General features: G+C 36.0%; 2 protein-coding genes across 2 annotated transcripts in view; both read right to left on the minus strand.

Annotated features, from left to right (window-relative positions):
• Window positions 1-1,107: 1,107 nt before the first annotated feature.
• Window positions 1,108-10,650, minus strand: LOC106668502 (ubiquitin carboxyl-terminal hydrolase 5). Its single transcript, XM_014397335.2, has 13 exons — window positions 10,449-10,650; window positions 10,227-10,352; window positions 6,103-6,276; window positions 5,934-6,034; window positions 5,336-5,669; window positions 5,073-5,266; window positions 4,887-4,955; window positions 4,628-4,820; window positions 4,355-4,567; window positions 2,266-2,375; window positions 1,768-2,159; window positions 1,482-1,688; window positions 1,108-1,412 (listed from the first exon to the last, which is right to left on the minus strand). The coding sequence occupies exons 1-13, from the start codon at window positions 10,557-10,559 to the stop codon at window positions 1,240-1,242; spliced, it is 2,397 nt and encodes a 798-aa protein (XP_014252821.1). The 5' UTR covers window positions 10,560-10,650; the 3' UTR covers window positions 1,108-1,239.
• A 5,521-nt stretch (window positions 10,651-16,171) lies between these two features.
• The window catches only part of LOC106668493 (BMP and activin membrane-bound inhibitor homolog), a 47,250-nt gene continuing 40,354 nt past the window's right edge, over window positions 16,172-23,067 (minus strand). The window contains exons 4-5 of the mRNA XM_014397324.1: window positions 17,288-17,495; window positions 16,172-17,226 (exon numbers count right to left, since the gene is read on the minus strand). Coding sequence (XP_014252810.1) covers window positions 16,887-17,226; window positions 17,288-17,495 — 548 coding nt within the window. The 3' untranslated portion in view covers window positions 16,172-16,886. The remainder of the gene's footprint in view (window positions 17,227-17,287; window positions 17,496-23,067) is intronic.

A 23,067-nucleotide genomic window follows, 5' to 3' on the forward strand; every position in this document is an offset into this window, starting at 1 on the left:
ATTAATGTGTGGTGATTAGTGACCGTTAGTCGATGATTATTCGGAAATAGTGAGATGTGGTCTGGTGTGACGTAGGTTTCTGAAAAACATATATCACATCACACAAAACATTCATCACATTCTACACATCAAACATTTTTACATAGTCTAATTTTTCAACAATTTAGCTTTCCTTTTCCTAATTATCCCTGTCTATATAATCCTGAAAGGTGTTTTTTTCCCATCGTTGGCTCTTTTCACCTCAAAAATATACAAAAATGTCTTTCTATCCCAACTTCCTTCCTCACCCCTTCAAAATCCAACATATATGTACATAAAACAGCAATATCTCACTGGCACTCTTAAAACGACACACAAGAATGGCACAATTACGCAGAAAACAAACACTTTTATTGAATATAAAAAATATTTTTTTGCATTGTATAAGTTCACTTTCTTTCCAAATCCTACATGTATTTGTTAAATTTAAACAATGTTTGTAAATCCCAGGCCCTGAAGATGATCTCAATAAAGATCGAAACGTTGGCACCATAAAGAAAATGTTTTTCTGAAACCTAAATCACACCAGATCATATCTCACAATTTCCAAATAATCATTTTAATTAATCAAATCATTCTAAAAAAGAAAGTTGGTTGAAGCAGAGTGCACCTTGACAGAGCTGTTCAGGAATTATGTATAAAAGTATCATTTAAAAGGTCGGCAACAAGAGTCCAGAATGTTTGGGATTTAGGGTAAATTTAGCAATCTGGTGGTAATTAAGCATATCACTTATATTTTTTTATGGACGTGGATCAAAAAGTGGTTTTCCATTGATCGGGAAATATGCCTTGGTCAATAGAGGAGCCGAAAAGAATCCAAAATAGTAGACAAAGAGAAACAGATCCATTCTTAAGAAAGGTTTCAGGTAGGTGATCAGGACAAAGATACTGTCTTTGTGACACTTTAAGTCCACCACATGCAACTCATCAACAGAAATCGTAAGAAAAAAGATCAACAAGGAAGAGGCATAGAGGATGTAGAAATTTGTTTTGAGGTATTAAATCATGTTTTGTGTTTCTTCCAATTTATTGGTACATTTAAATCCTTTGAGAAAGAAAATAAAATTGTTATGTTTTATAACTCTTTTATTTTTAAATTAGATTACAAACGTAGTAATATTTAAGTGAGGTGTTAAGTGGGGGAAAAATAAAGGTAGATTTACAGTTTAAAAAAACAAAAAAGAAAACAAAGAAACAAAATTATACCCTTTGATACATATACATATAACCTAAATTTTTAGGAGGGTTTTCAGAAAAGGCGACCTTCTCGTCATTATATATTGTCCAGCGGCCATCCTTCAAAATATGGCAGACGTAGTGGCCAACCATTGTAGATGTACCCATGTGAGAGATGAATGCAATGAGGCGATATTCTGAAAAGCAAAAACGAAAGTTTTGGTTTTTTTGTTCAAGTTACAAATTTCAGCAGTATTAAGGTTTACTTGGATAGCCGTTTCTGAATTTCTCTGTAGTGCTACTCGCTGATTCTTCTGTGGAATCGTTTTTGTCCAATTCGGCTGCATGACTAAAAATCCAATCTGCAGCCCTTTCCAAGTTATTGTCAGTCGCTTTTAAAGCTTTGGTCACTTGGTTTTCAGTAAAACCCATGCCCATCAACATCTGGACAGCTTCTGGATTCGGGGTGAATTCTGTATGACAGCAAGGGCAAAAACTTATAGTCTATTGTACTCATAATATACTAAATTGAAATTTTTTAAGTTGACTCACTAGATTGAGCTGATGACATTTCGGTGCCTGGTGGAACAAAAGGGTCGGCGAAGTCTGAATCGCCTATATGCTCTAGAACCCAGTTGATGGCCAATTCTATTCCTTGATTTTTTGTGAAATACACTGCCTTCTTTGCAGCAGCTTCAGGGAAACCCTGTTCGACCAATTGTGCGATGACACCCTGGTCAAGAACAGGAGCAGGCACTGGATTGGAGAGTTCTGGTAAGAATTCCTCACCTGGCTGTGGTCCATTACCCTTCAAACATGACAGGTCGACTTCATCTGGCATCTCGACCGACACGTCCAACTTCACCGGCACCCAATCCTCTCTCATCATAAATTTCTTTAAATGTATTACTAAATAGTCAGGGAAGGTCGCCAGCCTAGTTGTCCTAAAAATTTACAAGTTCAACAATATATTATATTCAACTTATTCGATTTTTAATTTAATAACACCTGAACTTGGAAGATTGTATGAATAACTAATAAAAATCTTACTTTTTAGCGATAGTCTTCTCGCCTAAGGCAGAAGAGTAAAATTGTTCAACAATCTCAATTTGCCGAAATGCCTCCAAGCAAGCAGCAAATGGAATATGTGGCCTTACCACCTGAAAAAAAATTGTTATGAAATAAATAAATTACAAATGTGCATGTAATTACTTTGTTAAATTAAAAATTTAATTGGCTGAAGAAGAGCTTCAGAGGAGCTTGAAAAGGCCTTCTCAACCATGTGAAAAATAGATGAATGTACACAGTTCAATAAAAAATAAAACATGATCCAATGAAAAAGGGGAAACAACTAATAGATGATGACAAACAACTAAATATTATTATAATTTTTTTTTAAGTAATCCTACGGTTTGGGCTGGGGAAGTAAGATTTACTTGGTTTTTGTGAATTGTATGTTTAACTAATGGAAGAAATCTATAGGCCGCCTCGTGAAGTTGGGTGGTGAAGAAATGGTGAAAATACGGGAAAAACTTGATATTGTAAAAGTCTGATGACGTAGATAAGAAAAAATCAGTAAATCCAATTTTTGTGTTTTTATTCAAAATTCCCTACTTCTAGGGAGCAGAACAGAATTAAAAATCAGAAGGGGCAGGCTTGGAGAGTATGGAGGGTGGGACATCTGTTGCCAACCTAACTCAGTGATGATTTTATTCTGATGGATTGCAGCTGCGTGTGGCCTGAAACACAACGCTTCTATTCATTAGGGCAGGCCGTTTTTCCTTCAATTCTAACCTGACACTCTAATTGCGCACAATATAACTCTTCTGTAAGGGTTTGGTTGTGTAAAAATAATATAATAAATAATTCCTATGAAATCCCACCGAACAGACAATATATAATAGACAAGGGTGCAATCCAGCTCTTGATGTCGACAGCAGTGTTCCGTTCTTCTTGCGTCCTTCAGTGTTTAACATTTTTGTAAGGACCCACTTCTCATCCCGTTTGACCAAATAGGAAATAAAGTGATTTATTCCTATTCAGGCGTGAAACACAATAAGCCATGTGGTCTTCCTTGTCCCTGAGGAAAATTTCATGGTGAACCCAGAGAACGGATTCTTCTTTCTATTGTTGTGCGATGTGCCTCAAATGCTCTGCTAAGAATTGTCGTATCTACTGTTTTGATAGTTTTGAGAAATTGAGCTTTTAATTGTTTCATGCTGAATGTCCTCAGTTAAGTTGCCATATTTTTCCAAGTTTTTGGCCTAGGACTCAATTTTTTATAACCCTAAAAGCTTTTTTATTATGATTTATAACTTATTTATCAATTCACTCTTATTTATGAGTTTTTTTTTATTTTAAAAAGATGTTACGTTAAATTTTACTAGCAAAGATTTGCGATAATTACTTACAAAAAAGAACGAAAAGAAAGTTTTTTTAATACAAATATATGTTGATTTTTCATTATAATTTCTTTTGCAATGCACTAATAACATAACACTTCTTAAATTCACTAGTTTCGTGGTCCGCTTGACCAATTGATATCTTACAATTAATTAAGGTTTTCAGTTGAGATAAAAAAGTCAATGGCACAAGTGGGATTCGAACCCACGATCTTCGGCTTGAAAAAAAAAAAAAATTGGATACTGCATTTCTTCTTAGACATCATTAATAAGTCGGTGATTTTAAGCTTGTGAGGCATTCCGTGAGGCGTCAAGTTGATTTGTCTCTCTCCATTATGAAAACATCAGTTCATGACTGTGTTATTTTCACCCTAAATTCCACATAAATTTCGACAGACAACTGCTGCTCTATGCCCAAGATCGGACTCATATCACAAGCAATGCCTCAAATAAGTTTTAACCATTTCCATGGTGCAGTTAATTTTACACTGGCTTTTGAGATCAATTATCCCTTTCTTAACAATCTCAATAGGGTTTTTCATACCCTAGAGCTAACAGGGCCAGCAGGTAATAAAAGATCGCCTTTATAAGCATGAAAATCAAAATTTGAAAAACCAGAAACACCCAATATTAATTTGAACACCAACGAAGAATTACTATTACTATTATAGAATACTATTATAGCTGCTAAGGAAAGGGCCAGATTGTAAGATAAGTTATTGATAAGTTCTTAATACCTCATTGGATTCTAGTTTTTCTCCATTGGCCTTTTTTGTATTGTAGATTTCGACTTCTTCCTTATTGACCGCTGCTGTTAAGGGGATGGGAAGTGGCAGGCAATATTCCGTCCTATGGGTGTATTTGACCTTTTTTGTTGCGCCGCATTCTATCCTATCCTCGACTTGAAGTTTGAATGCTTCAGTTGGGTCTGTCGAACCTCTTGAGTTCCTCTAAAAACAGAAATTAAATCATATCACTTTTTTTAAAAAAAATTTATAAATAATAATTACTTGGACGGTTGTGAGCAGGTGGAGGAAGAATTCGTGTACATCCTGTTGATGTTTGGTTGAAAAGTCAGGATGCCCTCTTCCAATCAGATACTTGAACATGTGAGGTGAAGGAGGAGGGACGATTTTCTTTTCAGGTCCTTCTGGAGGTGGATGTGAATATCTCCCTGATAAAAGACCAGTTGCAAACTTTGCCCTAATAAATAAACAGTTAAGACATTAAAATAAATGAAAGTACAAATAATTTTGCTTTTAAACTTACATCTGAACATTAAAATCGACTGCTGGCTCGGCTGAATTTCTAAATATTTCATCAGCTTTTTTATAGTACCTAAAACAGAAATTTATTGCCTTCAATCTATCATAATAAGTTAGCCAATGATTTATATGAAACAGTGCCCAATTAAATAATTTAATTAATAAAGTAATTACAACATATACAACATACTTGTTTATAAAATCTGGAATTTGAAAAATGATTTGCATTACAGAATTTAAATAACAAGAATTTCCAAGATTCAAGAGCCCAGTGTAGCCAGGTCCATAAGCTGGTTTGAGTTGAGCAACGGCTTCTTGTAGAGCAAACCATTCGTTATATTTCTGATTCAGGTCCAGTTCCAACTCAGCTACACTTTTGTCAGTCTGAAAACATTTAACAGTAAACAAGCAAACTTTAATTACCATCAGAAAGGTTGTTGTTAAGAATAAGACCTTTTCCATGTTTTGGATATTGATCCCAAAATGCGCGAGGTGCTGAATGAGGTAAGGGTCTTCAACAAGGTCGTCATCGATATAACTGAATACATCCCCCTTGCCCTCTCTCGTAATGGTGCCGAGTTTGACTGCTAGTGGATATCCTGTTTCTTTGAAATGCTGCAGTGCATGTTCATTACCACCGCTGCCGTCGAAGTACTTTCTTCCACACAGGATGGATCCGTCCGTCAAATTGAGCCATAGATTTTTTTCCATGTCGCACTTCTCACACTTCCAGCCACTTGGAGGTACTTTCTTCCCATTGTCAAGTTGTTTTAGTGATGCTGCATGCCTGTATATTATAAAAATATAATTTCGTTAACTTATTGTTTTATTAGTTCATACTTATTATAATGTTCATATTAATGAATGTAAATTTTATTCTCTAATGAAATTTTATAATTTGAATATACACAAAACAAATGTTTCTGTCTGGGCTTTTTTTTATTCTTTTAAATTTGGTACATTTGATGGTATAATAATTTTTTTAATATTTTAATATATTAATACTATATTAAAAAAGGCATTAATCAGATTAACAAAAAAAATTCCTTACTGTGAAACTTGGCGGACTTCACCATCCCAGACTGGGAGGTCAAGCTCAGCCATCCTTGCTGCTGTTTCTGCCTCTAAAATTGCTTCTACTGAATTGATCACCTTTACAACAAACAGAACAAACAATAAGACTTGTTTTTATCACGAAATTGATTCAAATGGCAACATACGACTTGTGGCAGCTGGTCACAAGGCCACTGGATTTCCGTGAACTTCGGTAAGACGACAATCTTGTAAACCTCATTTGTCTCGACGTTCTTCTTGTCAACATCAAAACCACCCTCAACTCCGATGGCCAACTTGGTCACCTTCCTCTCGGGACCATCCCCCTGCACAGTTTCTTTCTACAAAACATGCAGTGTCACTTTTATAATTTTATAATAACGTCAAACTAATCTTTGCTATTAAGGTGATTAAAAAATAAGACCATTTGAAGAGTTAAAATGGGATTTATTTCAAATAGTTTTCAATAAAAGAAATATAGTTGTTAATGATGGTAATTGCCATCTTCTCAATTTCCTGGTGGTACCAATCCTGGGACTTGGACTGTTTTCTACTTCTACCACTTATTTTTAGTTAGTCCCTTAGTTTTTATGCGAATAACTTGAGAACGCCTGTTCCAAATTAAAATCAATTTGCACAATTGAATTTTAAAACTTTTAAAAAAGTACATTCATACATAGGTTTCTATTTGAAGTAGTTAAGTTGATACTCAAATCCATTATCTTGAAAAGTTAGATCAAAACTTTTTCGCTCATGAAAAACTAATTAAAAAATAAAAGTTTAAATATTGGGTTGTCCGGAAAATAATGCAGGATTTTGGTATTAAACAAAAAAAAAGAAACTAGTTACTTTAAAGCAATGTTCTTTAATCAAAATAATNATGAGTAATCCTGTAAACGTAAACAGAATATTTTATATAGATTTTTTTTAATGAAAACTTAAAATCCTGCATTATTTTCCGGACAACCCAATAGAAGTAGTAGAATGTAATTTTTGTAGGCCGACAAACATCACGAAGTCACCACCAGCTCTCTTTGGTTTAAACAGATTTTTTTGTCACATCTTTGTCACTGACTCTCTCATCTTTTTTTTTTCTCCTGTCTTCTTAACTTGCTAACAACTTGAACATACATCAGGTCGAGAAATGACTATTAAAAGAACAAGAAAGCACAAACATAACACATAAAGATTTTCATGCTTCCCAATTCCCCCAGAAACACCACTAATGACGAGAACCACTTCAATGCCCTGGTGAAGAGCAGCAGACAATGCCCCCAAAAACATGCCACGGTCCTCAGTGAGATAGCTTGAGATCACATCATTGGATATTCCGACAATCCCGGTATCCTTTCACCACCCATAACATGGCACATTTACTCTCTCGGAGTACTCGATATTCTTTGGGGCCAGTTTATTCCCTCCATTCATGCCAATAAATTACTTTCACTCTCCAAACACACTCTCACCCCAGAGTCTCAACATTCCTCAGGGTGGAGAATAATCTCATTCTCACTCATAATTTACATTCACACCAACACATACTATATACATTTAAAAACTTACATCCCTGAGGTACTGAAACAGTGATCCGTGCCCTTTCCTGTAACCCCCCCCCCCCAAACAAAACAATAAAATTATCTTTTTCGACATAAAATGACCTGCTGGGTTGATTGGAACAAGAATTAGGCTCCAAAGAGAAAAACGAAAAAAAAAAATTTTTTTGAAAAAAGAGCATGCATAGGTCAGCAGTAACGTAGGTCATCCTGTAGGCATCTAGATTTACGCATTGTAAAATATGCTCAATGCTTAATCTTTTCATACATAATGGGCATCGACAGACCTTAACCTGGTAAATATAGCCATCTCCCTTCTTGACCCAACCTCCGTGGACCAATTTTGAAATTGTGAATTCAATCAATAAATTAACTCCTAAGCAGATTTTGTATTATTTTGGAACAAACTTAAACTCTCATTTGCCTTCGAAGAAAGAAATTATGTGCTTTAAATACTAAAGTGCTGAATTAAGTCTTTATGGGTTTTACATTAATGTATCATAACCGTTTTGTTACTTACTTAACAAGTTTCTCTGCAAAGTATATTCTGTTGTTTCCAATCACCTGCAACATCTTTGTACCAGTAATTCAACTCCCCTTCAATACTAAGAAGACTCTTTGGAAGCGAATTTAAACAATTTTTTTTCACTTCCAAGTTGTCAGTTTTTAAAATGTATTTTTCTGCTACAACCAAGTGGGCATGAAGTGAGAGAAGGAATACAAGAGCAAAGCACATGTAGCCAAGCTTTTCATCTATTTAAAGGTTCGTCAGGGCAACCTGACCTTAAAATATAGGTCAAAAGCTTGGCAGTAACGACTAAAGTTGCTTTCTTCTTCAAGACCCTACCTTGATCCAGTGGTCATAAGAGAAAAAATGGTTGATATTTCTAAAATTGAAAACAGAAATTTGTCAGAACTGACATGACATACAACAGAAAGCACACACTTTGAGTATACAAATACTTTGATTATACCTAAAAATTTTACATTGTGTACATCATAGTATTAATTCATATTCACATCTTACATTTATTTGTATAATTTAAACAATGTTTGTAAACCCCAGGCCCTGAAGATGATCTCAATAAAGATCGAAACGTTGGCACAATAAAGAAAATGTTTTTCTAAACCTACATCAAAAAGACGGCATCTCATGATCTCTAAAGAGATATTTCTAATCCATTATATTTCGTGATCTATTTATTACTTCTTTCAATTAATCTTTTTATGTACAGTTTTGTTTGAAATGAAATCCCGCTAATGGCACTAACTTTTTTTTCATTTCAACCAAAACCTTACATAAAAAGATTGATATTTTTAATGTATGGTGATTAGTGTCGGTCAGTCCATGATTATTCGGAGATCATGAGATGCGGTCTGGTGTGACGTAGGTTTGAGAAAAACAATTGCTTTATCGTACGAACGTTTCAATCTTTATTGAGATCATCTTCAGGGCCTGGGTTTTACAAACATTGTTTAAATTTAACAAATACTTGTACGATGTGGAAAAAAGTGAATTTATACAATGTAAAAAAAATATTTTTTATATTTAATCTAATTTCCCATTGTCGGCTTCTTTGAGGTGAAAGGAGCCGACAATGGGTAATTTGATTAAATATAAAAAATTAAAAAAAACTCCTTATATAAAAATGTCTTTCTATCCCGACTTCCTCACCCCTTCAAAATCCAACATATATACATAAAACATCAATATCTCACTGGCACTCTCAACACGGCACACAAGAATGGCTCAATTACGCAGAAAACAAACACTTTGAGTGAGAAGAAATACATTGATTGAATAAAAAAAATATTCTTTTGCATTGTATAAATTCACTTTCTTTCCACATCCAACGTGTATTTGTTAAATTTAAACCATGTTTGTAAATCCCAGGCCCTGAAGATGTTCCCAATAAAGATTGAAACGTTGGCATGATGAAATGTTTTTCTAAAACTTACATCACACCAGATCGCATCTCACGATCTCTAAAGAGATATTTCTAATTAATTAAGTTTTTAGTTGAGATAAAAAAGTCAGTGTCACGAGCGGGATTCGAACCCACGATCTTCAGCTAGATACGCTATTAGATATTTGAAAAATGGCAAAAAGGAGGGAAAATTCAAAAGGTGAGGTTGAGATAGGAAGTTAGTGTGCGAGTGGATCAAGTCACGATAGTTCAAGTGGTAGAGCAGCGGCGTATCAAGCCGAAGATCGTGGGTTCGAATCCCGCTCGTGACACGGACTTTTTATCTCAACTAAAAACTTAATTAATTGAAATATATTAATTGGTCAAGTGGACCACTAAAACTAGTGGTTATTTCTAATATTTTAACCAGAAATTCGTCAGACATGACAAAAGGCAAAACAACTAAACCGTTGGCCTGGTTCGAAAGTCAAGACCCAAATTCAAATTATGCAATATACCAATTTAGAATAGAAGGATTTTCTCCCCCTCATCACCCATCGTTCAAATATCTGCCAAATAAAAAGTAAAAAAAGGAGCAAATGTTTAATTATCCAGCATACTTAGCAAATTTAATCGGTTTTGACAATCTAACAGACCGACTATATTATAAGTTTACAGTGAAAATGTAAATTCCAAGTAGGATTTTAGGAATTTTGTGGCGGAAATTTGAAGTACGTAGTTAACTGGAATGATCAAAAATGGTTGTATACCGGCTAATTAATGTTAGAAGATCAGGGAAGTTAGTAAATTATGTTTGTCGAAAAGAAATACCTCAATCCTGTCACGTTTGATGTGTAGAAAGATTCCATTCCCGGTCTTCTGGTAATGCCTGAGTACATGGTCTTTCCCGAGGCCGAGGAACGTGTTGAGGCAGACGTAAAGGCCGGTCGGCGTGTCCTGGGATTTTGTCAATTATAAAACGTACAAAATTGAAGATATTTGCGAGGAGGGCGTAACAGTGTTACAACCTCCGAGGATGTGCATGCGACTTACTGGGGTGTCGAAGGAAAAGACGCATTCGTCTTTGTAGACGCGGGTCTCCTTGCCCGGGATCCTCACCTTGGGCAGGTGGGCCTCCAAGCCGAAAACGTCCCCGTCGCTCATCCCTGGTGGAAAATGTTCGGTCCGAAGGCGAAGGCGGTCCGGCACAGGTTACTGCGAGGAGGGAAGCCTGGTAAGGTTAAGACGCGAAACCGGCTCGGACGATCTTACGAAATATATCGATATATCGAGCGGGGAGTCACACTGTGACCGCGAATCGACGGACGTGACAATCCTTCCTTTCAACCCGCCAAACAACGACATTCAGTTATACCGACGAATAATTTATTTATCTATAATTGAAAAACGGTTAAGATAACATAAAAATTTAAAAAATGTGTTTTGGTCGATAAATTATCATCTATAACCTTGAAACACGACGTACGATCAGGTAAGGATGAATTTGAAAATTTTAGCATTATTTATTTATTAATATAAACTGCTCAAAAATGAATATGGATTTTGCCTATTTTATAATATTTACTTTCTCTAGCATTTTTATTATAAATTGCACCAGACCGCATCTCACGATTTCTGAATAATTATCGATTAACGGTCACTAATCACCACACATTATAAATTGCATTAAAATTCATTAGAAATTATTATATTTTTTACTGAAGTTAACTTTAATTAAGTGATTTTGAAAAATACTAAAGTAAAAGGTTTTAATTCCATAATTTTATTTATTGGACACAATAATTGCTTGAAACAATTTATACCGTGTGTAATGTCCTCTGTTAGGTAAAACCTCTCTGCACCTGTTAGGCATACAGGTACTTTGACATAAATAAGTTGCCATTAAATTCATAGGGAATTTCACTCCGTAGGTGTTACAATGCTGCACTCAGTTGTTGCAGGTCAACTGGCTGCGGATGGGGATCGACGCATCCCACATGTGATCAATGGGATTTGACAATGGAGAAAGGGGCAGATGGGAAATTTCCCACAACTCTGCCACTATGAGGTCTGGCATTGTCATCCGGAAATTGAAAATCCCTGTTTTGAGGGATGTACCCTCGATAATTTCTTGGACATAAAGGACTGTCATGAGATTGCCTTCAATAGTATGGAGTCCAGTTCGTCCTCCAGTGCAAATCCCAGCTCATTACATCGCCTCCTTCAAACTTAACTGAAGGAAGCACTATCAGGGGTACACATCCCCGGTTCTCAATAGAGTGCCTGTTATCACTATACAGACAGAAATGCAACTGATCAGTAAACATAACAGCATTCCAATTGTTGTTCTCTTCTAGGCGCTCGCACCATATTCTCCTGAGTTGCTAGTGGTGGGCTGTTGCTGCAGGCTTTCTCTTAGGGCCATATTATGTCCCTAGTAATCGTTTGTGTGGCCAACTTCCCACAAACGATTACTAATCGTGACAATATTTCTATCCTCCCTTAGCATTGTAATGCGCTGAGATCCACTACAACCAGACCTCCTATTGGCACTTCCAGTCTCTCAGAATCGAGCTAAAGCCTGGGAGATCTCGCTCTGAGAAACGCCAACTGCCGCAACAATATCCACCTACCGGTGACCTCGATCACTCGTTCTCACAATAACGTTGTCAACTTCTTTTTTAAGATGATGTCTTTCCTTGGTTAAAGAGGACAACTGGATTAAAATGGAGAAAAGACAAGAAAAGGTGTTTGTTTACAAAATGAGTAATCTTCATTTTTTCTATTCGTAAGTAAATTTGTTATTAAAAATTAGCATTAACAAAAATTTTCTTTTTGGTTTGTATTTTCTATTTTGCTTTATCTAACTAACAAGAATATATCAATTAATTTAATTAAAATTATTAGAGTAAGAATAAATTACAAATATCTCTTATTCATTTTTGACAATTTAGATGGGCAAGAATCCCATTTACAAATATACAACAACAATCACAAGTCTAAAGTTATAAAAATGCTAAGACAAAATTCATATAAACTAGAAAAAAAATACAAACATATATTTTATTTATTTATTTATTTTAAAGGTTCAAATAGGGCTTTAAGCCCCCTTACATGTACATATATTAGAAATAAATTTAGTTTTATAACCATATTAAAATAATAATAACAGCAATAATAATAAAACATTGTAAAATTTACAAAACAATAATGACAGTACTGTGTGTGTCGTTCACGACTTCAACAAATAATGACAGTAATATATTCTTTAAAATATTAATTACATATTTATAATCAAATGTTGAAACTTCATTACAAAAGAGAACAAAGGAAATGGGGGGCGTCGGTGGCCGCAACGGTTTAGGCGTTGACATAGCACTCATCCCTGTAAGGTAAAGGTCCTGGGTTCGAATCCAGCGGCCCTGCATTCGCACCCGACATACTTACAAATGGGCTTTTTTTCAAAAACACCTGCACCCTGAGGGTTTTATATAACCTCTGCTGTTGCGAACCCTTGTGAAAAAAAACAACAAAGGAAATGGGAAAAAGAAGAGGGAAGAAAAGGAGATGATTCATGTAGGTTTTAAAAGTCAGATGCCGTGGTCCTGAAAGAAGCCAGTCAGGAAGTAGAACTGCTTCCCAGGGAAGGAAATTCCATAATCTTGTCCCTGCAGTTCTGAAGGATAAGGCTAAATGTTTACAGTGTTGAAGGCTTGAGATAAGATTGGCACATTTGCATGAGGAATGAAGGAAAAATGTTTTTTGAAAGTTTATAAGTGTTTAGAATGTTAAGGTTGCTGAAAACATTAATATAGGAAGAAATATGATATCTTGGTTTAAGATCATAACAGTATAGTGCAGGAATGATAAGCAATTTGAAGGTGATGAGCAGATTGAGAGTCTAAAGAATGTGAAAAATTAGCACTACAGCTGGAGAGTAAAAAATATTATGGATTTAACAAGGAGAACTCTAGTTTTCTATGGAGTAAAAAAACCTAAGGGGTTGAAGAGAATGGAGGCTTGAGTAGACCGTTTTAATAATAGAGCTCACATTTTGGAGTTAAAAATAACGCTGAGATTTTTAATTTCAGGATAAAAATTAATATATGAGGAGGATATATTCAATCTGTATTAATAGGTTTATTGGGAATTAATATGGATTGGGATTTGTTAGGTTTTAAAAGAATGCTGTTATTATTTGACCACTGATTGAGAGAAGGAATATTACGATTGAGCAGATAGATAGCTTTAGAGATGTTGCTTGTAGAACATTGAATGTAAAGCTGAGTGTCATCAGCATAATAGGGAGAAATTAAGAACTAATGAAGGTCATTTAGAAACACAGAAAACAGTAAGGATCCAAGAATAGAGCCTTGGGGTACATCAGCTTAAATTGAGAGAGAAGAGGAGATAGAATATATATTACATAAACATATTTTTTAAAAAAGCTTATACCTATATAAGAATATATCCTCCTCTTTGGTCAGGATTTCAACTTTTGCATTGCCTGTAAGCCCTGAATGCCCAGGGACCCTTAAGAGGAGAGAAATAAAAAAATATATTTACTAGTAGTATGCTTATTATTAACAGTTAAAATTTAAAAAAAGTGGTATCAATTGCTTCTTTTATCTTGGTTTTTCTAACTATTTCACATTTTCTCCAAATTGTTAAAATAGGAGAATATCCATCTGTGCCAATTAAGGTATCTTCTGTGTTCCTCAAGGTGCTTATCTCTCCCCACTATCATTCATTATTTGTATTAGTGTGTGTGGTGTTTAATGACCGTAATGATTATTGGGAGATCGTGAGATGCGTTCTGGTGTGATGTAGGTTTAGAAAAGCATTTTCTTTATCGTGCCAATGTTTCGATCTTTATTGAGATCATCTTCAGGGCTCAAAGTGTTTGTTTTCTGTGTAGATGTGTTATTATTGTGTGTCGCACTCTCAACAACACGAATATCATTGTAAATAACACCATATTATGTGTAAACATTGTAATGATTGTTGTTAGCATGATGAGCTCTTTTTATGTGTAATTACTTGTAATACATTTATACATTTTTGTATGTGGTGGTATCCATATATAAATAAATACCATAGTGAAGTAAGTAATGATATTTTTGAGTTTGGACTGAGAGTGGAAGGGGTGAAATTGAAAGACATTAGGCTTAACAATTGGGGGTTATTCATTTTGCATTTTGCTTCATTTTTTCATTTGCTAAAATATGATGAATTAACTTAATTAACATTTAAAAAAATGGTATCACAAAGCATTTATCCAAATTAAGTCCATTTTTTGAGCACCAATCAATAAAATTAGAAAAAGTGGTTTGAAGTATTTTTGTGTCATTATCATTATTAATTACATGGTACAGCTTGACAACCTCAGCAAAGAGCAAGAAGTTTATATTCTGAGGGAGAACTTCTGAAGACAAGGAATTCTTCATTTTTACTTGAAGCTATCTTCTTATTTGTATGAAACCACAACAAATTGGTCTGTGGAGGCTCTGAATATTAAATTTTGATAAAAGCAGATTAAATTGGCACAATCAAATGCCTTACTGAGGTCCGTGTAAATACAACAATTTGTTTATTGCAGGAAAAAGCATTTAATATAAAATTTTCCAACAGCAGGAGTTTTGAGGTGGTTGATTTGTTAGGTTGAATACCATGTTGTTAAAAAAACTGGAAATTTCAAAAACAAATAAAAATGCTTTTAAAAAAATGTTGTTCCCTTTCATATGGAGGATTTCCACCTCTAGCATGAATCACGTCTATTAAACACCTTTACATTCCTTTGGAAAAGATTTCTGATAAAATCCTGAGAAATTGCTTCCCATTCATCATGAACAGCCATTTCCAACTCTTCTAGGATGTTAGGACCTGGGTTTCGCCGTCATACTCTGTGCTTATGTTGGTCCCAAATTAGTCCGATTGAGTTCACATCTGGATTTTGAGCTAGCCACATGAAGAACTCAATTTCAACCTCATTCAGGTAGTCATCCACAATGGGTGCTCTATGGGGGCCTCGCATTATCCTGCTTTAGCAAGACTCACTCACCTTGTGGGGGGGGGGCAAATGGCACTACATGTTCTTCGATTATGTCTTGTAAGTACCTCTGTGAAGTTAGAGATCTTCCTCACACACAACCAATTTGGTGCGGGCGTTCAAGGAGATGCAATCCTAGAACATGAATGACCCATCATGGAATGCCACCTGGGGAACCATACAATATGTGGCATACCTTTCTCTTGAGGATCTTTATGAAATTACGTCCATCTGAAGATGCGAGGCCAACTCTCACCACATCTTCGTCTGTAGACCTAGGTCGACCTTTCTAGTGTGGAATTCAAACTTTGTAAAACATCCCTTGGCCGCCGTGTATGTCTCTTGCAGTTACAGTGTCAGTACTTTTCAGTACTAATACTGTAATGCATTCTATTTCTTTATTATTGTATTTTTTTTTTTCTTTAATCAGTGGCCACCCACTGAAGTGAGGGCAGGTTTTCCGTCCTGAATACGAGAAAAACGAAAAAAAAAAAACAGTCTTACTCGCTCCATATATGAAAAACTATGTTGAACAATGGCATTTGCCTTTTTTTAGTTTAAAAATTAAAAAAAAAAAAAATGGAAAAAACTGATAACTGAATGTTGTAAAACTGGCTCTTGAAATACTGTTAAACTGATGCAGTGGACATGCTGTTTTATGAATTGGAGTCAAATCTTAATTTTAATACTAACCATCTCTCAATAAGGTTCAAGGAAGACAACAAAATTAAAATATTTATAAATAATTTTTATTATCACCGATAATAAAGGTTGGCACATTATCGTTACAAAATAGATGTGCTATCACTTTTTGCATTTCTTTCCAAATGGGAAAGCCTATCCTAAGATTTTATCATAACAACTCAAGGACAGTCGTCTCATTAAAAATATTATATACAAAGAGCGGAAAATCAAAATACTAATTACATATTTATAACGATATACATAAGTACAGTCTTTTTAAATATAGTTTATAGATATTACAAAAATATGTTATATTACAAAAGGAAGAAGTGTTTACACCTATGTACAATATGAACAAGTTACAAAATATCACTTTAAAAATCAAAATAGTAGTGCACAAAATTAAAACTCCTACAAAACAACGAATTGGCTGGGTCCTCAAACGAAAACAATAAAGCGACGAATAAAATTGCAAATTTGCCAAACATTAGCATTCATGACTAGCACAAACATCTGACTTGGACTTAACAAGGAAAACTCTCTCCTAGGGTAAAACATCCTTGGAGCTCATTCAGATCATCAAAGTTAAAAATGAATCAGTTTTAGGCACTTGATTTTTTCAAAACATTAAAAATCTACGAATACACTTTGCGCTAAATTCAGCTCTTTTTCGATTTTTTTAAAACTTAAAATCAATTTAAACCCTTAATTTACAACGTATTTGGCAATTTGTGTTCGAGGAAAAAACTCGTTGCCCATCATTGGTGGTTGGGCCAACCCCAGACTAGAGGTTTACTGTAGAGTTGCTTGTAGTGGGCGGCGTCGACGCCGGCGGGAGGCAGCAGCGGTTGGTAGAGATTGCAAGGCGCCCGGTTGGACACTTTATGCAAGTGGAAGTCGATTAGGTCGGGGCTGCGATTCAGCTTGTCGTTGGCCTCGTTCTTCTCCTGTGGGGCCGGCTTCTCGCCCTCCGGCATGCTGCAGTCATTTTGCCGGTAGAGTAGCGGCAGCTTCTTCACAGCCGGATTCATATTGGTGTCCGCCGATGGATTGTGGGCCACCACTGACAGCAAGTTCGGCGAGCCGCCTCCTTTCCCCCTGGAAAAAGTAAAAGCACGGTGAGTCTCTTTATGAAAAAAGCATGGGTGGCGGTGTATACCTGAGCTTGGGCGGATGCGTCTGAGGATCTGTTTTCAGGATCTTCACAGCGAGAAGGATGAGCATGAGCAGAATGAGAGCCCCACAGATCGGCACGGCTATCGTCGCCGCTTTGAACCACACCTCGTGGCTGCTGTAACCCGGCCTGCGGGACGTTGGACCTTTCAGCATCTGTGCTTCGTCATTGTTCGCGTGGACTGCTGCGACCGCTGGCAAAATGCAACAATTTCCATTAGTAAGAAATAAAGACAAGAGATTCACATCATTAAAAATACATTTACTTGATATATGTTAAAAACTATTCATGCATAGAATCTTTAATCTTTAATCATAATTTTTTTTTAAATACTGGAATTAGAACCGGTAGTGTGGCAAACAAGAGTTGGACGCGCACCATAACAACTGGGCCTCAGAAGTCCCTAGTTACTACTTTCTTATCGTTATTACAATTACTAATTAATTGGAAATACCAACATCAATAGCTTTAATCGAGTTAACATAATCATTTCTTATTGTAAAATTTGTCAATTGCAAAGAAAGCAACACCTAGACGATTTTAATCATAAGCGGCATATGAACATGATTCATAAGGTTTTCTACGACGGCTAGGGCTTCTGTATGGATGATTATTGTTACATATTATGAGCCACAGGTTGTCATTTCGTGAGAAAACCACTTTCAGACTGCAATAGCTTTCTCGCTAATAACTCAGAAGTAAAAATGCAAGATGAATATTTAATATGATAGATAATCAGAGATATGAAATAAGCTGATGGAATGATATTTGAACTTTCACCCCCGAAGGAACTCCCTGATGTACTGACCCTAGGGTTGGTTAGGGATCACCGGACCCTAGGATCTCGGGGGTTCACCTACCCAGTGATGCTGCTGGGTCGCCAGTATCCCCCTTAAACCAGATGCCCAGGAGATCGTCGCTTCCCAACCTACGGGGTGAGATCCAACTGAGGCTTTCGAAAGCTAGGCCATTTCAGCCCCAACATATGCAAATTATAATCTGTCTAAAACTAACTTCTATAATACAATCGCACAAATGTTAAGATATATGGTGTATTATATTTCGAAACGCTGCTGTATAAGAAGATGAATAAGGTGTAACGCCAAGTATATAGTTGTTGTTTGTTATATAATATGCTAATAAGACAGTTAAGTGAAATAGTTGCAGAGAATTAAAAAATTCTACAAGAAAAGTTTAATACCTAATACTGCTGGATTAAGCAATTCTATAAGAGTAGAGGCAGTAAGAGGCAATTCTATTATTTTATTGTAAAATTTTATAATGACAGAGCTGGTCGAATTGCGATTTAAAAATTTACAAGGATCCAATCGGGCCATAAATATTTTCAATACAGATCTTTGTACCTTCATGTATGAGATATGTGTTATTTATTGGAACGAATGTATTTATTTGCATGAACGGAGGGGGTATATTAACAATTACCACGAGGAATATCGAATACTCTGGGGTAGTGTGAATGCTAACCGGACTAACATGTTTTTATCTTATTTCTGAGTTTCTGTTTATTTGGGTTATTTTATACACAATTAAAGAGGCTCAGAGGGGTTCAGAGAGGCTAGCAGTAGGATAAAGAAAAGAGAGAGTCGGTTACCGTTATATCGTAAAGCATCATAACTTGACTGGAGAAACAGTAAAAAAATTAGTAGGATTAAAGCGCGAGAAAGATCAGAGATGAAATGTAAAGCTAAGAAAGAGAGAACAGGCGATGACCAATGTTGTTTGCCGGCCCTAAAACCTACAAAAGTCGTACAAGTCGGTCCATTTGTTATCGCTAATTGTTTGCTAAAAATATTTATCAGATCGAGTATTTAGCAGAAAGGCGACATAACCATTGCGCTTTGCACACAGCTAAAGAAAAATGTAATAGAACCAAACAGAAAAATTAATATAATTATGAAACATCAAATCCATTTGTACTCCCAATAATAACAGGCACTTATTACCCAGTGATTTTCTCAGCTAAGCTTTGAAAGTTAGTAATTTCATCCTGAAAACCGGATTGTGGCATCTTTTTCATAAATATAATTGTGAACGCCCGAAACGCGCCGATCAAAAATTATACCGAACCGCTCCATGGATTTTCGCTCTTGATGGCTTAAACGAAAGCCCTGATTTCAAACTTCGTAAGTCTCTGGGCCGTTGTGTACGTCTTTCCTCATTGCAGTTGCAGTTACATTATTTTTTAGTACTAATATTGTTGTGTTATTGTGTATTATATTTTTCAGAACACGAGAAAAACGAAAAAAGCAGTCTCACTCCGTGTACGACAAACTATGTTGAACGAAAACTCCATACCAGAGCACAGTTTAAGTTCAATGGATGTTAGATGTGCGCACTGCAACGCTAAACACTTTGAGGCCGAGAAAACAGCGGTCATTTTAACTTCTGCTGCTACAATGGTCTTATTTCACTGCCAGAGCCACAAATCAGTTTGGAGTTACAGGAACTTTTCCTTAATTGTCCAAATTTTATGAACAATATAGAACAATATACGGAATTACAACCTGGCCTCTTTTTCTGCCATAAGGAAAAAATTCAAGGAGTTGGATTTTGAAAATACCAGGACACATTTACAGAATTATATCGGATTTATTGCCACGTGAAGGTGATGTCATATGGTCATTTATATTTTATTGACTTCTTCAAAGCTGAAGACGTGCGTTCAAGACGCCCAGAAAACAAAAAACTAGACCTTGCAGTTTTGACAGCTCTTAGGGGCATTTTGGCTAAACCTGGTTAAAACTTATGCTGAACCTGAAGCATACACGACTGCAGCTGAAACAATTCCTGTAAGTAAATAAATTTTACAATAATACCTATTCGTTACATTCAGTGTTCCATTCAAAATGAACAGAAGAGCACGTTTTTCCGATCAACAGCGAGTGCTTTATTGATAGTTGTATTGCGCGTCGTGCAGTCGAGTTGTACTCCCAGAAATTTCCTTATCGCCCCAGAGTAAACCACAAATGTCATTAGAGGTGATCTTTAATTCATCAGTCCATAGGGAAGTACGTTTTCTTCAGCCTTCCAAATCGATATTTGTGCAAGGAACGTAGGACGCCTGTCATAATCAAAGTGCCGAAGCCCCTGGACAAGGTGAGAGCAATACGGCTTAGAATTGTAAGTCCAAATTTTATTTTTTGGAAAATCTAAAACCCTTCCAGCATTTCGGAGAGAGGAATTTGGATTTGCGCGAACTACAGTAAAATATTGGCCATAACTATGTCATTTATTGACAAATTTCAAATCCGATTCACTATTGTTTTCAGCGTAAAACAACCTTTAAAATGCTTGTCAGGATGTATAAGGTCGTATTTGAAATTTTGAAGTTGAACTGGGCCTGAGGTCCCCTGAATATTTTTACTCCCAAAAAGGTAAAAATTTAAAACTAGACTAAAAAATATTATACACTTATTTTTTGATTTTTTGATAGATTGATTTTTGATCATTCGTTCAAGAGAAATTCTGCCTGGCTTTCTAAAAAGGCACCCTGTATAACGGGGCGAATGCCCCAACAGGCCACTAGTTGAATATGAAATAAGCAAGAGTCGGAATTTGGAAGTTCGACTTAGTGAAGTGACGAAAGAAATGCGTGAGCGATCTCTTCTTAGATAAACACCAAGTGAAAAGTGTATTTAAACATAAATCATATACATATTAATAGTTTTAGGGCAAGCTTATTATGAGGCAATAAAACTACATTTTACATTAGGCCCGTGTTTTTCGACGATGTATTTCTTCTTATCTTGCCTATTTATTTTCACGATCCTTAATTAAAAAAAAGTTAATATTAACATCGTCTAATGAATTCTTTAAATAAGGCGTTTTCCGAGATGATTTACATTCCTGTTTCGAAATGGAGCCCGGGTCATTAAGAATTTTAATTAATCGCCGGAAAGCCGGTCGTAATGTAGAACGTGGAGGGTATAAAAGACGTGAGGAGAGGAAAGGCTAGCACCCCGCTGAGAGGCCGTGTCTCCCGTTGTATCAAGAGCGGTGCCCTGCATGATCTACGCCCTCTCCGGCCGTTTTATTGTTTTTAACATGACATCAATTCCGTTCCGTGGGGCATTAATTCAGAATAATGAAAGGGGATCCCACGAGATCGCCTCCTTTCCACGATACGACCACGATAAACTGTTTTGCTGTCGTGGCAATCATTATTTAAAACGCTCTGATCCATCTCTTTATCAATCGTCGGAGCTGAGTGGAGATTTTTTTAAAACCCAGAGTTGGACTCTAAAATAGTCACCAGAACTATAAAAGAGTTTATGGTGGAGTGGGAGGATTCTTACTTGAAATTGAGGTTGGGGCGAGGGGTTTCGATATGTTTGATTACACAGTGTTCTATTCGAATCAGCTAGTAAAAATGGATTGTCTACTTAATAATGTTCATTTAGCAACAAAAAAAAGATACAAAACAAAGTAAATTAACATTAAACAGCTAGTCGAAGCTACAATACTACACCAACAAAAATATGAACTATCTAATTGAAAACTAAAAGGTAGAAAACTTTTAAGAATTCACGAAGAAAAAAACTTAAAAAAAGACAAAAACTTAATCATAATTGAATTCCCTAATTAGTTCAAAACCATAAGACCAAGTTTGCCGCGCGTATCTGATTAGTATCAAGCAATTCTTTGGGGATGATTGGAAGGGTGGTTTGGGATAGTTAGAGGCTTTCCATATGGGTAAATGTAAATTCAGTGAGGATGGAACACACAGCCAAAAAATGGACGGCATCCTACTTAGCTTACACAAAGCACAAGATTGACACCTTAGCACGTAGAGCAACTGGCATCTTAACTTGAAAAACCAACTTAGCTCAATAGCTGAAAGTTCAGTACTATGGGCATTTAAGTTTAATAAATTTGGGGAGTGCTGTAAATCCTTGTAAAGTAAAAAACGGTTAGATATTCCAGCAGAGCGCACACACTTCTCCCCATTACATTGGTCCATCCTCTGACTGATGACCATGAACTGTCCCTATTTTCTAAGTTGGAAATTGCACACCACCACATCAATCCTTGAACCAAAACGTTTTTCTTCTTACAACATACGAGAAAGGCGGTGAGCAGGCGAATTTAGCATTTTAATGCAGTATCTTACATGAAGGCTGAAGGTGAAAACTTTAACGAGGGAAGTCGAGGTCTCCATCGTTAACGTATAATTAGGTGTCATGGGGGGTAGCCGAAATAACGTTTTAATAAAAAAAAAGATGAAATCATTCCAACAGCTCAAACCGTTGAAACCCCCAACATTGAGCGCCATAACATATAATTGATCGCGAAAAAGCTTTAAAGAGATTATATTTGGCAAGAGGAGGGACATTTCTGTCGTTAATAAAGTCGTTTCAGAAACGATTAACACCAAATTTAGCTATTGCTATTCTCTTCATTAAATGATTGTCTACTGTGCCACAGATCATCTCTGACACGCCTATTCTCGCTGTGGGTCTGGGTGTAGATGCTTTTTGAAAACATCTGTCTATGTTTTTTCGTTTACTTTTGCATTTTGAAACACACTAGAGAAGAAAATCTGTTTAACGTTTCATTAGGTACTTTTCATCTATTCGTGTTTTTTACACGACATTCATTGTTATTTTTTCTGCTCGGAAGGAAGCGGTTTGCGACAAGGCCCCTGTTCCATTTGCGGTCCGCCGCGTTGAATTATTAATGACCTCCGGTTAAAAAAATTACCGAGCCGGAGGAATTAAAGACGAGGAGCTGCCACGCGGACCACT

Source organism: Cimex lectularius, unplaced genomic scaffold (assembly GCF_000648675.2).
Source record: "Cimex lectularius strain Harlan isolate CLEC.00 unplaced genomic scaffold, Clec_2.1 scaffold144, whole genome shotgun sequence".
Lineage (NCBI taxonomy): Eukaryota > Metazoa > Arthropoda > Insecta > Hemiptera > Cimicidae > Cimex > Cimex lectularius.

Coding starts and splice junctions, on each gene's coding strand:
- LOC106668502 (XM_014397335.2), bottom strand. CDS start 10,559: ATGAGCGACGGGGACGTTTTCGGCTTGGAGGCCCACCTGCCCAAGGTG. Junction 5,670..5,933: donor GAAGTCCGCCAAGTTTCACA/GTAAGGAATTTT, acceptor TATAATATACAG/GCATGCAGCATCACTAAAAC. Junction 4,956..5,072: donor ATTCCAGATTTTATAAACAA/GTATGTTGTATA, acceptor TTTCTGTTTTAG/GTACTATAAAAAAGCTGATG.